This window comes from Hermetia illucens, chromosome 4 (genome assembly GCF_905115235.1).
Source record: "Hermetia illucens chromosome 4, iHerIll2.2.curated.20191125, whole genome shotgun sequence".
Taxonomy (NCBI): Eukaryota; Metazoa; Arthropoda; class Insecta; order Diptera; family Stratiomyidae; genus Hermetia; species Hermetia illucens.
The window spans coordinates 98,330,320-98,347,101 of NC_051852.1; the positions used below are offsets into that span (position 1 = coordinate 98,330,320).

At 42.6% G+C, this 16,782-nt stretch overlaps 2 protein-coding genes across 2 annotated transcripts in view; one reads left to right on the plus strand and one right to left on the minus strand.

Moving 5' to 3' along the window:
• Positions 1–5,659, minus strand: part of LOC119655837 (sodium/potassium/calcium exchanger 4-like) — a 28,309-nt gene extending 22,650 nt beyond the window's left edge. The window contains exon 1 of the mRNA XM_038061943.1: positions 4,924–5,659. Within this exon, the coding sequence (XP_037917871.1) occupies positions 4,924–4,999 (76 nt within the window). The 5' untranslated portion in view covers positions 5,000–5,659. The remainder of the gene's footprint in view (positions 1–4,923) is intronic.
• Positions 5,660–14,942: 9,283 nt separating this feature from the next.
• LOC119655725 (transport and Golgi organization protein 11) lies at positions 14,943–16,063 on the plus strand. Its single transcript, XM_038061759.1, has 2 exons — positions 14,943–15,839; positions 15,893–16,063. Exon 1 carries the CDS (start codon positions 15,061–15,063, stop codon positions 15,832–15,834), a length of 774 nt encoding a protein of 257 aa, XP_037917687.1. The 5' UTR covers positions 14,943–15,060; the 3' UTR covers positions 15,835–15,839; positions 15,893–16,063.
• The last annotated feature ends 719 nt before the right edge of the window (positions 16,064–16,782 follow it).

Consider the following 16,782-nt stretch of genomic DNA (forward strand, 5'->3'; position numbering starts at 1 on the left):
ACCATTTGCACCAACTGTCCTCGCCTGCTGGACAATTTTGATGCTGAGGATTTTCATCTGTAGAACATTTATGGAAGAAAGTTGTCCAAATTTCTTGCTTCATTCCTTCTATCGAATTTGCGTGTCGACGAATAGCTAGCCCAAAAATGTAGTGAGGTCGTTAATAACCTCATCAGTAAGTTTTCCAGCCCCTTTTCAACCAATGCCTTTGTGATTCTTCTTTGCATTTCTAAGCCGCGTTCCCATTCTTTTCTCGACATGTCCTACGCATTCCTTTTTTACTACTACGTATATTTTATTATTTGCAGAAATTTGCAGAAATACCGGAGAAAACTCCAGCAAAATCCAATATACAATATACAAAACTTGTCGCAATTGGAACATCCATGTTCATGCTTGCTAAAAGTTTCTTTACTGATGTTGATGCGAAGTCCTTTTTCTTTTCTGATAAGTATCGATTCCCATGAAATATTCGTTTTTCAGTGCGAGCATGACGTTGAGCGTTAAAGCGATATCCCTTCGTACGATCCATTTAAAAAAATCACTGAACACACAAACAGCACATTACTTACACCAAAATATAACTGAGTATAGCTTTGAAAGCCTTTCAGTGCTCACTCTAAACTGGATTATCCTTTTTATTCCAAACAGCAAATAAGTTTAGACAATTGATTGGTTTTCCATCTTTTTATATTTATACCTGTGTTCGAATTTATAAGGCCCAGGTAAAAAACTAACAAGTAAAAAAAGATTCGATGCTTTTTCTCATCGAGTACTCTAGCCGCGGCTGCAGACTCATTACCTGTTTAACGCTGTAATTTCTGAACGACTCGGAATATCGGAAAATCCCTTTGCCCACATATTCTCCACTATATATAGATACAATTCGTGCAAAAAAAAATCGATTTCTCCAACCCGACACACGGGATGACCCCCTTAAATGATTGCTTTCCAAACTGATGTCAGCACCCTTTTTGTTACGCACACTCAAAAGACAACTCTGAAATCTACCACTGATCACAATATGGTCTATATGATTCGAAATTTCTTGCTGGTCAGTCGAAACTAAGCTGACCTTGTGGCAAACCCTATGTTCAAGCAATATGCCACCGATGACGAAACAGTGGAAACCGCAGATATTTACAAACCCTTCTTCCACCCTCACCATTATTATGGTTACCAAGAACGCAAACAGGAGGTAGCCAGAACCCACTTTGACATTCAGATTACCCATTATTATAATAAATTGCAATTTCACCGTTAGGAAAGCCTTCCTAAACTGGAAGTAGCTTCTCATAGAAAGCATCCTTTTCCACATCAGAAGTATCCGTTGATGCGTAACGCTGCACAATTGTAATGCTCCTTTTAATATGGACCAGAATCCTGCCTTCAAAAGCACAGAAACGAGCTTGCAAATTATGCAATAATCAAAAACCGTTTTCAAGGTTACCAAAGGTCATAGGTGTAAGATTAGCCTCAATCCGAGGCGGTGTTGATTTTTCGGTAGGAAGATAATTTCGAAATTTAGAGGCTGCTAGCTGACAAATTTCTATCATCAATCCGTGGTCGCAGTATTTCTTGCAAAAAGTTTTTAGGAATTAAAATTGAACGCGGGCCGTTTTCGGCGCTAGTAGAAATTTTTTGTTCAACAAATATCAATATTTCGAAAACAAGTTGTCTCTAAAAATGTTTATCTCTTTTAGCGACCCTTTCCTACAAACAGGAGCTTAATGGGCTGAGTTAACAGTAAATATTTTAAGTTAAATTCCGTCTTTCGTAGTTGCGGGTTTCCAGATTGATCGCCTTTTCTATATATACTAAATATTCAAGGAAAACGCCCTAAAGAAATAAACAGTAGTAGAACTCTCCTCTTTAATTCAATTCCCCCAAGCATATCTGGTATTTTTTCAATCGATCATCATCACAATATCAAAAATTTGACGCGAATCAAAAATTGCAAAAGATTTATGAGTATTTCTGCTAAGTAGATAAGCCTATTGAAAACCCGGTCTCCGCATTGCTTCATAGATTCTGCAATACGCTAGCTTGCGTAAACATAGGTTAAGTTAGATTAAGATAAAATTGACTTAGTTTTTAATTGGGTCCCAGTTGATTTTTCATTGCAGGCAATTACTATACCGTGATTACGGGAACTTAAATCCCTAACGATAAACGATAAAATGAATTAACAATCTGAACTGTTAAGTAACTGGAACCCCAACTTATGCATATATTTATATATTTCTTCTTTTTTATTAAAAGAAGTCAACCATGAAAAATTGTGATCGTTCCTGATGCTAGTAGTTTACCCCAATAATAAAAACAAGTCGGAATACCGGAAGCTGGACCCTTCGGGTATAAAGGTTTCGGAGTCATCTTATGGGAGAAATTTCCCATTCACGTTTTACCATTCGTATATGCCGAAAAATTCAAAATATTCCTTTATAATATATATATATATATTTTCAAACTCCAACAATATACAACAATAAAAAACAATATACACCCTCCTTTCACATGTATGGGAACCCCCTTATAATTAACAGAAAATGGCACCACTGACTATATTTAAAGGGATTCACGGACCACAGGTTCTCACCAAATTTCGTGGCAATTGGTTTAACCGTTTCCAAATAAATCGGGTGTGACAGGCAGATAGACAGACGGACAGGCAAATATCGAATCCATTCTAATAAGGTTTTTTTATTTCATGTAGATACGTATTTCGATAGCTACTTATTCACTTATTTATCACTTTCCATAGCGCACGACATACATATCTATATGTAACAAGTCGGGAAACTGGAAACTTGACGCTTCAGGTTTAAAAGGTTTTCTGCTTCCCTTTGTGAGGAGGATACCGCAGTTCTCCATTGGCTGATAGCATTAACTCGAGCTATTTAAATTGCTCAGCGCTGTCAGCTGCAGTAACCTGCTCAGAACTGAGCGAATTAAATATCTCGGGTCAATGCTATCAGCGAATGGAGAACTGCTTCATGAAATTGTTTCACGCATCAATGTGACCTGGATGAAGTGGTCTTCCACAACTGGTGTTCCTTGTGATCGACGTATCAGCGAACGTCTCAAATCTAAAATTTACCGCAACGTTGTACGTCTACCGCTCTCTATAGTTGTGAGTGTTGGCCGACTATAAAAGACAATGAAAATCCTTCGATTCCGTAGCCTACATAACGACGGAATCAATGAGCGATACCATGACCGTCAGGTTGTGGATAAAATCCGACTCAATAAGTTACGATGGGCAGGTCACTTAGTCCGTATGGATGAGGATTATCCAGCCCGTTTTTAGGGATATCAAATTGGTGGACCTCGGCGCAAAACCGGGATGTCTGGAGTTCCTTATTAAGGCAGGCCTAGACCGAATACCGGTTGTTGCGCCGTTGATGATGATGAAATTGCATTCAGATCAGGCATTCGATAAAATAAAATGAGGAAACCGATCACGACGAGCCAACCCCACTTGTGAACGGGATAAAGGCTGAAAAAAACAAGAAGATGTGAGGAGCGACGAGCGCATGACAGCTCAGTGTCACATAGTTAAAAATGCCATTACTCTCTAGTTTTTAGAAAGCGATTTAAATAAATCATTTGATGGAAAGTCCTGTATTGACAATAGTCAACCTCATACGCTTCAGACTCTGAGTTTAATATTATTAGCAAATGAGAAGCATTTAACACAAAAAAGGGCTAGAAAGAAGCGGATTCTTCATGAATAGAATTTTAATATTTCATTCGAATGTCAACTATTCTCGTTAATTATGACGTCAGCATCTTATTTGTATGGCTTAGGATGCGGTAAATTCGTTGGAAATTGATAAGTTTGAACTGCTATAATTTTGATACTAATAGTCGGGTTTCCATAATATGTGGCATGCGTATGCACGAGACAGTCCTCTATGTCGGTACAAAATTTAGTACTCCTAGAATGAACTTAAGGGGGCTTTTTTCAGTTAATTTCTAAAAGTTGGTAATATACTATTAGTAAGTTTATTTGGGCAGATATCGGAATGTGACGTATTTTGAGCCCTAAATTTCATCTAAGCACACCATCCTGATTTTTTCGGATTTTTGGGTTGGGTAGTTTCCGAAAATGAGTCCTGTCTCACTTTAAGTGCGTACATTTTGACTCCTTACTCGTGCCCTTTGCAATGCAAGCCAAAACTAACGTCAGCTTCGGAAAGTACAAATTCTTTCATTTGATACCCTACACGACTATATCCGGTGAAATTTTTTTAAAATCCCCTCTTTCCATATATGGGGAGCCCCCCTTTAAACTCCACCTAAATTTATGCCACTCGCTGTATACGTGGGATTTCATAGTTCCCATCTGTCCTCTGAATTTCGTTCGGATCGGTTTAGCCGTTTTGGAGAAAAGTATGTGTGACAGACAGACAGAATGACAGTGAATCGATTTTAATAAGGTTTTGTTTTACATAAAAACTTAATAAAAAACAGGAAAAGCTACATGTTCATATTATAAATCAGTTCTGATTTTTTGCCTAAATATCTCCAAGCAGTGAAGAACGGATATGTTTCGTAACTAGTGGGAGACCATAAAGTGATTTTTAAAAAAATAACTACGTTTCTTATATTTTGACTTCTTTAGACTCAGGGCGCAAGTGAGCTTTATTTATAAACATCCAAATGGGGAAGGAACTGATACAACCCTCCCTACGCCTAGCTTTCAAGATGAGAATAAATCACTTATACTCCAATCACTCAATTGTCAAAAGGTAGCAAAGTGATAGTTGGCATTAAAAAAGATCTAGCTAAAGTGGATTCAATTTGAATGGAACATTTTTTTATTATTTATTATAATTTTTTTTTGCCTATGCAACTTAGTTGCAGTGAATGTAAAATAAGCGAATTTTACCGTAAAAAATTTACAGAAGAGAATATTACCGTTCGATAAATGTCCAGAGGAAAATCCCACAGAAAAACAAAGTGCAACGATTGCACATGCACATGTTGTCCACATTTTAGTCACTAAATTTACCTCACTAAGAACATGCACTTCATAAAATTTCGGTTTTTTTTTAAATTTATTATTTCTGAAAGCCTATAAAAATGAGGTCAGTAATAAACAAAAGAAAGGTCACTTTTATGTAAAAGATCGATATCGCAGTCCGTTTTGCAATTCGCGACAAAGAAACCTTATCTGACTTCAACCGTCAGCGACAGTTAGTATTTACACAACAGCCGCACTTAGAACCAATTTAGATAGATAATGCCTGTCAATCTGAGCCAAATCAAAGACTGGAACAATTTAGTCCAAACTGTCGTCTTTATGTATTGCTTCCTATTCTCGAGTATCCTTATCAAATAACTGCACCGTTTCCAAATTTGATTACCAATAACAACAGAATCGCTCCTTTCGACAAATTTTGATCAACTGATAAAACGATGGAATTTATTTCGGTTATTATTCAACTACACCTTGTGATAACGTTTTTCGGATTTTTCCACAATTTTGAATAAACAAACTTTCTTTGCGTCAATTTTCGTCAAGGAATTTTCAAAAAATCATCCCCATCGAGAAAGCTTTGCTTCAACACCAAGGACCCTTCAGCACAACTAAAAGTAACGACGCAGCAATCAGCTCCAAAAATCTTGTTTTGCCGGCATTTCCGCAGCTGAAAGCTAATGCGAGACTGAAGAGATTGACTGGTGATTGATACCTTGATAACATTCACGTATTCCTTTTAATCGTCCGATAAGTGTGATAAAACAGATTCATTAATCAATGGGTTTATCATACAGTCCATAACGAAGCCACATTTTATAATTATATGGACCAGAGTCAATGCTTGCGTACGCATATTTATCTGCAATAACTATGAATAGTGTGAGTGTGTCGCTTAATCACAAGTATCTACATAAATATGCACATGCGGAATTTTCTTAATCCATACTCATGAATCGTATTAGTTTTTGAGAATTAGAGGAGCTATTTATTCAGGGTATCGAACCAATAAATATCAGGTTGTCCACAAAGTTTTCGCACAAATCAAAGACAGAATTCAGCAGATAAGTTTATAAAAACCTTTAATTATTTAATCTAATATATAATTGCCTCCATTAGATACGACTTCCCTCCATCTATCGGGCAACTTCAAAATCCCCCCTCTATAAAACTCTTCCCCCTTCCCCTCAAAGTACGTGCGAAGTGCACTTTGGAGGTCAGCTTCAGAAGTCATTTTTTTACCATCCAGAAAATGTTGGAGGGACCTGAACAAATGGTAATCAGAAGGAGCAAGGTCGGGACTATACGCAGGATGACTCAAAACTTCCCAGCCAAGCTCACTCAATTTTCGCTGAGTAGTTAAAGATGTATGCGGCCGGGCGTTATCATGATGAAAGACAATATTTCGCCTGTTGACCAATGCTGGTCGTTTCGAACGTAGCTGGGTGTTTAATCTGTCGAGCTGCTCGCAGTACTTATCGGCGGTAATGGTCTCGTTTGGTCCCAAAAGCTCGTAGTGTATGGGGCCACGAACGTCCCACCATATACTGAGCATTCGCTTCTGCTGATGAATAGACGGCTTTGCTACCGATGGACCCGGTTGATCTCGATGAGTGTAGGCTCGTTTCTTCGCTACGTTTTCGTACACAATCCATTTCTCATCGCCAGTTACCAATCGATTCAAAAAAGGGTCGTTTTCGTTCCGTAAAAGCTTAGCGGAGCAAATTCTCACTCTATCGGCCAGATTTCGCTCAGTCAGTTCGTGCGGTACCCACTTTGTGCTCTTCAAAACATATCCAAGACGCGTAATGGCTACTGCTACTCCTGATTTTGATACACCGAGATCCTCTGCAAGCACACGTGTCGAAAGAAAAGGATTCGCTTCCAGATTGTTGCGCAGGATATCGTCATCAATCGTATAGGGTCTTCCTGAGCGAGGTTCATCTTCAAGTGTCAGGTCTCCGCTGTAGAATTTTTCGAACCAATCGTAAACTGTCCTGCGCTTTACCTTTCCTTCTCCGAATACCTTCGACAAATTTTCAATCGCCTTCGGCACCTTCGTCCCCATTTGAAACTCGTACAAAATGCAATGACGAAAATGTACTTTGTCGAATTCCATGTTTATCCTTGAATATCCTTCACAACACTGATCCTTCAAGGATAATTTACCATGCATTTTATAGTTAGGACTCTGGCCTTTCCATTGGGATATCACATGTTGTACCTGCTGTTTTGGTTTGTCTGCTAATTGCTTTTTAATTGTCACATTAATATTTGTGCGAAAACTTTGTGGACAACCTGATAGTTTATTAGCTGTAAACATGTACTATTCCCGTTTACAATGTCAATCAGCACTACTAACCTAATCGTTATCAGTAAAAGCGCGGATATTGATAATTATTGGTATTATCAGCCCCCAATGAGTGATAGCGAATTTGACTAAATTTTCTACCATAATTTTGGGGATTTTTAAAGTATTTCTCGAGATTCATATCTGAGAAAGCCGCATGTAGGATACAATAAGCTAAAGGTAACAATGCCCCACTAAATATTCATTTAAATAGGGGTCCGCCAATCTGCAAAGACCGGCATAAATGCGGTTATTCGTTTACCGCAAAGCTTGTATGCGCGATCATTACAAAATGGATTACTAATTTTCGATGTCGCATTTGAAAGTTGAAGAAGCGACGGTCAAAGTGGTTGACAGCAAGCCCCTCAATTTCATTGTTGCGACTTCAAATTCCGGTTCATCATAGATGTTTGTATTCGCCTTTGAAATGTCCCGCTTCTGTAGGATGATCACCTGCACGGCGTTATACGTTTCATGGTAATCAAACCCAAGTACGGGCTGATTGCAAATTCTAACCCTTTCAAGGAGTAGTACAACTAGTCGAATCTAGATGCAGAAAGTAATTTTTGGGAATCAAAGACGAGGTAGACTGATAACTTGTCCACGAGAAGAAAAGACTGGAAAATGCACATTATAGCTTTCATTGTTGCAGTGGAAAATTTTGGACAAAAATCTGGTCGTTGAAGTACCAAGCGTACAAATTACAAAATCATCATCAAAGGCGCAACAACCGGTACCCGATCTAGGCCTGCCTTAATAAGAAACGTCAAACATCCCGGTTTCGCGTCGAGGTCCACCAATTCGATATCCCTAAAACATGTCTGGCTTCCTGGGCTACGACATCGCTCAATCTCAGGCAGGGTCTGCCTCGTCTCTTTTTCTACCATAGATATTGCCCTTATAAACTCTTCGGGATTTTATCCACAACCAGACGCCCATGGTTTTTCCATTGCGTGCCGCAGAGAGAAAATCCAATTTGCCTGCAGTGAGACCTCTTTGGTATGGGCCAATGATGTTCTGGGCCTTATATGGACGGTACTCAGAAAGCGCAAGAAGCGTCATAATTCTATAATTGCTGCACTGCGTGATATCTGCCTTTTTATGTATGGGACAGATAACACCTCGTTGCGGGTCGTCAGGCACTGATTCGGTGTCCCACACCTCCAGCATAAGTTGATGAATCGCTTGGTGTAATTGTTCACCTCCATATTTAACCACTTCTGCTATAATTCCATCGGCACCTTTCAACTTATGATTTTCAAGTCGTTGAAGTGCACAAAGTGCTTCTTCTATACTTGGTGGTTGCAATATTTGTCCGTTCTCTTCAGCTGGCGGGACCTCCAACTCGCCGATGTTTTGGTTGTTGACCAGTTCATCAAAATATTCAACCCAGCACTCCAATATGCCCATTCTGTAGAAAATCAGATTTCTCTCTTTGTCTCGGTAGAAAGCCTTCGAGGTGCATAAGGCTTCCCTCTGCTGACTTCTTCGTAAAACGCGCTCGTCGTGCGGTTTCTCCCTGTACTTTTCGAGTTAACAGACCTGTTGGTTCTCGTAGGCTTCATTTTTCGCCTGTGAAGTCGCTCCTCCCCCCGACAAAGTTCGTGATAAATCTCCGCACGTGCCCTCGTTCTTTGCAAACGCAACATTACTCGGAATGCGGCATTCTTTCTTACCGTTACTAGCTTACATTCATCATCGAACTAGCCCTTCCGACTTTTTTGCGACTGGCACCAAGTATGTTTGCGTCCGCATCAATGATAGCGTTCTTCAGGTGATTATGAACATCATTTGTCGATGCGTCATCCCCAGAACCCCTGTTATTGCAGCATGTATTTCCCTCGTATAGGAGTTACGAAGAGCCGCTTTATGGGTGGCTTCACTGTTCACCCTCCTGATTGGCAGAGAGGATTCTAGATGAAATTGTTATTCGAACCCGAAGTACCATGCGAACGAGATGGTAATCCAAGTCTACATTGGCCTCTAACTGTATTCCCTGGTCGGTAATGACTTCGGCTGGAACTCCAAAGCCTGGGATCTATCCCAAACAAATTGCCTCGGCGGACGATTGTGCCAGGAATATTGCTTCAGGCCACCGCGTGAACCTATAGATGATTGTAAGGCAATACTTAAAGCCATGCGAATCTCACAAGGGGCCAATTATGTCCATGTGGATAGTGTTAAAACGTTTTGTAGACCGAGGGAATGAGCCTACTTCTTTCTGAACATGCCTGGTGACTTTAGGACAAGAATTAACATCCTTATTCATTAAAGGCCAGGAATATTTGCTTGTGACCAATCGATTTGTTGTCCGATTACCTGAGTTCGTAAGATCGTGTACTGCATAATATACTTCCGGCGGGAATATATGGCCTAGGTCCCTTTTCAGAGGTCTCGCAGGGTATTTCGAAGATTGAGCTCAAGAGGAGAAACTCCCGAAATTTATATTTGAAGTTGTCCCTGAGGCTCTGAAGCACTGCGTCATCCTTCTGTGCCTCGGCGATTGCCGAAAAATCTACCGTGGCAGGGATTTAAACCTCTGAAATGTCTACAACTGCATTGTCCTTGCCATACGCTTGTTGGATGTCCGATGTAAACTGACTTATGAAGTTCTAGTGCCGAAATTGGCGAGGGGACGCTTTGTCGGTGACTACTTCTTCTAGTGATTGAAAGAATGACCGTACAGCAGGTGTCAAGTTTTCCTGAGCAAGGTTACAGGGTCTATAAGAGACCTATTCTCCAGATCCACTAGCAATCCATGGTGGTAGTCTCTGCCTAATATTTGACTGCTGATATCCGCTACAACAAAACGGCATGAAAACGTTCGTCGAAGTCCTAGACCTACGTCCACTTACCTGTAGCCCTAAGTATATATGGTTGAGGAGTTTGCCGCCGCTAGTTTGTGTTGTTACAGAATCAGTTTGTGATCTCGCAATACTGGGAGAACTGAGACGGCTGCGCCTGTGTCGATCAGGGAATGACGCTCGCTCAAGGGATAATATATATGTTAAGTGCGTTCTAGGTAGGCAGCGCCGAAGCTCCCAACGAGTTTAAATTTTTTGGACGTGTATGGGCTGGTATGCTTCGTTGCTTTGTCGGCAAAAATGCGGTGATGTGTTGAGGTCATCGACGAGCGACCCGATCGCCCATTTCTGTTGGCGAACGGCGAACGAGTTCAAGGCCTACAACTCGAAAGTAAAGCTCCTTCTGTTGCCGCCAGTTTAGAGACAGTGGTTGCGAGGGTTGCCACCGTCTACTGCAGCGCGGGCATTCGGCCCATAGGTTCCTGCGACACATCACTGACCACGGGCGCGCATACACCTCGTGGATTTTGTCGGCAGTGTTTGCTAACACCTCCAAAGATCCGGGGTCCGCACAGGCCAAGATGAGTGTTCTCCGGGAGCGGTCGCCTACTGTGAGCTTCGTCAGCAAGTGATTCAGATTTGTTGACTCATTTTCTGAGAGTCGCTTGATGAGGGTGCCCTTTAATTTTGAGTAGGAACACTCCTCCAGAACGTCGGCGACGAGTCCAATCGTCGTGATGCCCGTGGACGCACACGCGCCTCTAATTGTCGAAACAAGGCCTCCAGATTACATCGCCAAAACGGTGGCACCCGTACTGCCACTGCGATCACCGAGGATGGGGAGGCGCCGGAGGCGATTGCCGCGTTATCATACGACATTTGCGAAATAGGCGAATTTACTTGGAGAAAACGGTAAGTTTAGGAGAAACAGTCCGTGCAATTCATCGGCTAAAAAATCATAAGTCGCCAGGAGCCAATGGAATGATAGCCGAATTGGTTAAATATGGAGGCGACCAGTTACACCAAGTAGTTCATCAACTTGTGCTCAAGGTATGGGACAGCGAATCAATGCTTGACGATTGGCAACGAGGCATTATCTGTCTCATACATAAAAAGGGAGATATCACACAGTGCAGCAATTATAGAGGTATCACGTTGCTGAGTACCATCTATAAGATATTCTCCACTATCTTGCTAGGCGGGATAGCGCCATACGCCCAGAACATCATTGGCCCATACCAAATGGGCTTCATGACGAAATTAATAAGACTGACTAGGCTGACCCTGACCAATGTGCGAGGCCAGATAAAAGCAGCAGGATCACTCTGAAGACCATTCGACATCAACAACGGTCTACGACAAGGGGATGCGCTATCATGCGTCCTCTTTAACCTGGCTTTCGAGAAAGTGATCCGTGATGCTGAGGTAAATGCAAAAGGTACGATCCTCTTCAAGTCCACCCAACCACTGGCCTATGCTGACGATATCGACACCATGGGAAGAACCACCCGAGATGTACAAACTGCCTTCATCCAGATCGAGCAGACAGTGATTGGCGCGAGATCTTAGGCTGCACATCAATGAAGGCAAGACAAAATATATGGTGGCAACGTCAGTACCGAAGACGAATCAACCAACGACATCATACCGCACTGGTCAAACACGAAAAAGATTAAGGATAGGAGAATACAACTTTGAGACCGTTGACAATTTCTCCTATCTAGAGTCGAAAATCACAACCGATAACAACTACGATGATGAAATCCGCGCACGGTTGTTGTCAGCCTACAGAGCCTATTTCAGCTTACAAAGACTGTTCCGCTCGAAACGTCTCACCATAGGGTCAAAGCTCTTACTGTACAAGACTATGATCTTGCCAGTCCTCATGTATTCCTCGGAAACTTGGGTTCTTAGCAAGAAAAATTGCGAACTCTTGGCCGCGTTCGAGAGAAGAATCCTCCGAAGAATTTTTGGCCCCCTACATGAGGATGGACGATTCCGTAGCCTACACAATGACGAAATCTATGAGCGATACCATGACCGTCCGGTTGTGGATAAAATCCGGCTCAATAGGTTACGGTGGGCGGGTCACTTAATCCGTATGGATGAGGATAATCCCACCCGGAAAGTCTATAAGGGCAATATCTATGGTAGAAAAAGAAGACGAGGCAAACCCTGCCTCAGATGGAGCGATGGCGTGGGTCAGGACGCCAGACAGCTTTTAGAGATATCGAATTGGTGGACCTCGGCGCAAAACCGGGATGTCTGGAGTTCCTTATTAAGGCAGGCCTAGACCGGATACCGGTTGTTGCGCCGTTGATGATGATGAAAAGGGTGAATCGTACACGATTGCCATAAAAGTGCAACCAGAAAACCACACATTCTGCACTGGTCGTTCTAAATCCGCCCTTTCGTTATGAACTTTTTATAAGCTCGGGTGGCGACCACCCCGTCCTGAATGACACACATGAATCCCTCCTCGAGTGCCTTCAGCAGTGATCCACTCAACGTGCTCAGCATGCTGGCCGGGTAACCCCCAAAGTTCACCCCAATATTCCTTCGCTTCCGTCACCGAAAACTGTACTGTCTGGACGCTCTGTTGGGATTCGTTGAGTGATTTGAAAAAACTCCGCTGGTCCTTCGCGTAAGTTGCAGTCTGGACACATCTGGAGTGACTTTTGCCTTTCTCTCGTAATCTAAAAAAGCGGTAAAAGCGGTACTGATCACGGGCTTGCAGCACAATCGCTTGCGCGAATTTCGGGAAACGCTGTTGCTTCTATGTTTGGTGATGGCAGCATTTGTCCGTCATCTTCACTTAGTAGACTTGTAACTCGCCGATGTTCTGGTTGTTCAGCAGTTCATCAAAATATTCAACCCATCACTCCAATATACCCGCTCTGTCGGAAATCAGGTTTCCCTGTTTTTCTCGGCAGTCCCTACCCAACGCATCTCCTGCCTCAGCCCTATATTGGGACATGGTATCGCCTAGCTACTTGACAGTGCCTTCTCTGAACAGGGAACGCACGTTCCATGAACATATGTGCAAAATGTTATTCCGTTTTCATTGCCAGGGTCGCCGTTGTGTTGTCCGAGGCTCCTGTTATGGGCTCGTAACAAGTTATTTTCCGTGTAGGGTTGTCAGCCCTACCCAACCCCCAACCTGGAGCACCAGTTGGTACAATTTATCCCATTTTTAGGCGCGAGAGACTCGCCTTTATCCTTCTCCATTTGCAGCTTTTCGTCAAGAAAGTGCTCCCAGCGGTGACCACGTGGAGGTGGAGAAAGGGTTTCATAGTAGAGTTGTTGGTTCAGCTGACATTTCCCTGATTTTATGCTCCATCGTGGGTACCAATCTACGGTTCGAACGTATACTTGACCACCCTCTTTACTCCTCTTTAGCCCGCAAAGTCTTACCGTAAGGGATATCCTCCAATATAATGGCATGCGGATGTCAAAGTAGGGCGGGAACCTCAGAGACCGCGCCTCACTATACATCTAAGGCGAGGGAAACATGGATGTGATCTGCCGTGGATCCTTCTTTTCGATCGCAGCACTCGGGCCCCACATTCAAGCACGTGCAGCACGTGTCGACGGAATGCTTCGATGGAGCTCCAATATTTGCGGACGGGCGTTCACGGTCAAGTTCGCCATCTTTTAGGTTTTTGAGTTAGCTCCCCCCTCTTGGTCGTCATGAAATATTGTCGTATAACCATTTAGTCATTGCAAGAGGTCCTCCAAAAAGATACGTGTCCATCCTGTAATGATAAAGCGGGATCCACATAACATTTACTAGGTGCGTGCTCCGCCTATCAGCAAACATCAAATCTTTGGTGCTCCGCTAACGGAAATCATGCGATACATAAACGTGTCTAGGATATTTCGCTATGCGGGGAAGTCGAGTCCACTACAATCTGAGCGCTCAGAGGCTCTGCCTTATCCCTGCCCCAAACACACGCCACTTATCGTTTGCAAACTCCGATTGCACTAAAAACGCTACAACATGCACGACTTTGGAATGCCCTCTCATATCAACGGTGGGGAAAACTAAACCCCGGAAGGAAACAAGTTCAAGACCGGGTACCTGTAGTCGACTATCTCCTGAAGCCCGCTAATGAGGGACATAAAACCTATTATAGCAGGAATCAGCAGCACAAGGCCACAATACCCGATCCTACATTATTTACCTTGCATTCTTCCATCCGTCTATATATGCTCAGTATTTTATGAATTTAAATTCAGTTAACTTCATCAGAATAACTGAAACCGCTACGACTTATCAGTTTAAATTCACAATAATACCAAAATTTTAGATTTTATTGAACAATTGTTAATTTTCCTACTTGCTCATAGGTAGCAGAAACCGAACCGTAATAAACAACGTCGGCGTATGACTTTTGAACGCCATTGACCACAATCACCACAAAGTACAGCAGAATGTGTTGTGTGTTATGTCCATCATCCGCTTAGACATTCCTTGGGGGACAGTTATTAATAATGTAAATAACCGTTGCAATTTGGCCGTTGCCAAAAGAACTAACCCGTGGAGGATATCATTTCATATTGTAAAGAGGGAAATCAGTGACATCTGACGGTCGTTGGCTAAGCGGAGCAGAGGCTCCCACCGAGATAAATATATAAGGATTCCAGATTCCAGTACATAACTAATTAGCTGCCAATTGGAAACTAATTCTCTTGAACAAAAGTTCTTCCATAATATGCTCCGCTATCAGCATCCGATTACGATTATCCACAGAACAATCGATACTGCGGCGTATTTTCTGAACGCGCTCCCTCCAGAATCTGACAAGACACAGCAGTTTCGCTGTCAATTTCGGTCGTTTCTTGTTGGATAGCAAGTGTACGGAGAAAAATTGCGGGCAGGGAAAATCTAAGAGAGTGTTCGCGTGAGTCGCTGATGCAAAATGGCAAACCCACAGAGCCCTTCACACTTCAACGGATACGAAGATGATCCTTTGCTTATCGAAGCCAATTTCACGCAAGATATAAGCGAAAAGATGCGCGTCCCGAAGCGAATAAAGGCGACCGGGGAGTACTCCGATGAAGACACTTTGCTGTCAAACCAAAACGGGATAATGAATTCATGGAACTACAGCGACAAAATCTCGATGAACGTGCCAGACCGAATTGTGGTGATCGGCCAAGACCAGCATCTGGGGACGCGTTCCGCGCCTCGCGAAATCGTTCTTGAAAATTCGATTCTTCCCAAGGACCCGGGGCTGGTGCGCGTGGCGACTCCTCCCAGGATCATCACTCTCAGCGAACATCACTTCCCAACTGCCTCCGACGAAATTGAACAGTCATCCGATTCTGACCAAGCGCCCATCTATATCCGGGCCTCAGCACAGCCTAAGGAACAATTTGCGGACATGACGGCGCCGGAGCCTGAAACCGGAGCACGACAGGCCGCAGTCGCCAACACTCGACGACCGAACAATCTCAATGACCAGCAAATGGTCAGGAGTTTTCGCGAGGATACGCCACCGTTGAGTGTCAGCGAAATGATGAATCCTTCCGAGGAGATTTTACATCTGAGACGACAGCTAGCCAAGCTGAACAGGCGAGTTCTCTCCGTGGAAATCGAGAACGTACAACGACAGCAGCGCGAGAAGATCGTCTGCGTCCTAGGCATAGCGTATTTTCTCCTGAAAGCCATCTTCTGGCTCAACAGGAATTAGAGAAGGTAAGATGCTCGGTTGCAACAGAACAGACGGAAATAAAGCTCCATTTATTCAGCTCCCTCGTCAGGAATCGTGGACTTATCTAGATATCGTGTGACTGCAAAGCGAGCCCTGGCTTTTTTGGATATGTGTAGCCCGAAGTTAGCGTAAGACCAAACAAAAGAGAAGATGAACGATTTTCTTTGTTGTTAAAGTTGAAATAAAGGAATTTTTGCTTTTAAGTTGACATTGTTATTGCGAAATTTCTTATTTCAATGCTGATTTATTCAAATCTCGGTCGCTAGATAATTCTTCACGCTTCAACGTTACGCGTATTATAACGCACGAACTGATAACGGGACGAAAAAATGTAATCTTTGAGATTCCATTACTCCCGGGACTATTCAGATTATCAAAAAGATAAATTCTAGGAGATAATTATATTTAGTAAATATAATAAATTAATTATAAATACAAAAGGCACAGTCAGGCACAAAAAAGTCACCCTTGACTTATGAAGCTCATGGTGAAAGAGGAAAAACGTAATGTCGGCGAACTTTAAACTTTGGACTGTCTATAAGATGACCTTATTTTAATGAAATGAACAAAAATCAGAACGACAACACTGGAATACGTGAAAACCAAACATCTAAGTCGCTTTCAGACTATTATTGGCGGCCACCGAACGGCGCGCTTTCCCTACGTGGGTGCCGATTTCTGACAGGATATTAACTACAAGATGCTGGTCCAGGTTGAGGAGCCTCACAATTATCCATTACTACACATCAACGGCGATTTCCGATATGATAAAAAGATGCTTGGATGCTTTATATAAGCAATTACACGTACTTCGGGAGTCTCCCTATGGGTGACTTTGGGATCATAATGGGTAATCTGAATCTGCCAAAACCTTGCCCGGACGTTTGGTAGGGAGGCATAGTCTTATTGACCTTAACAATAACGGTG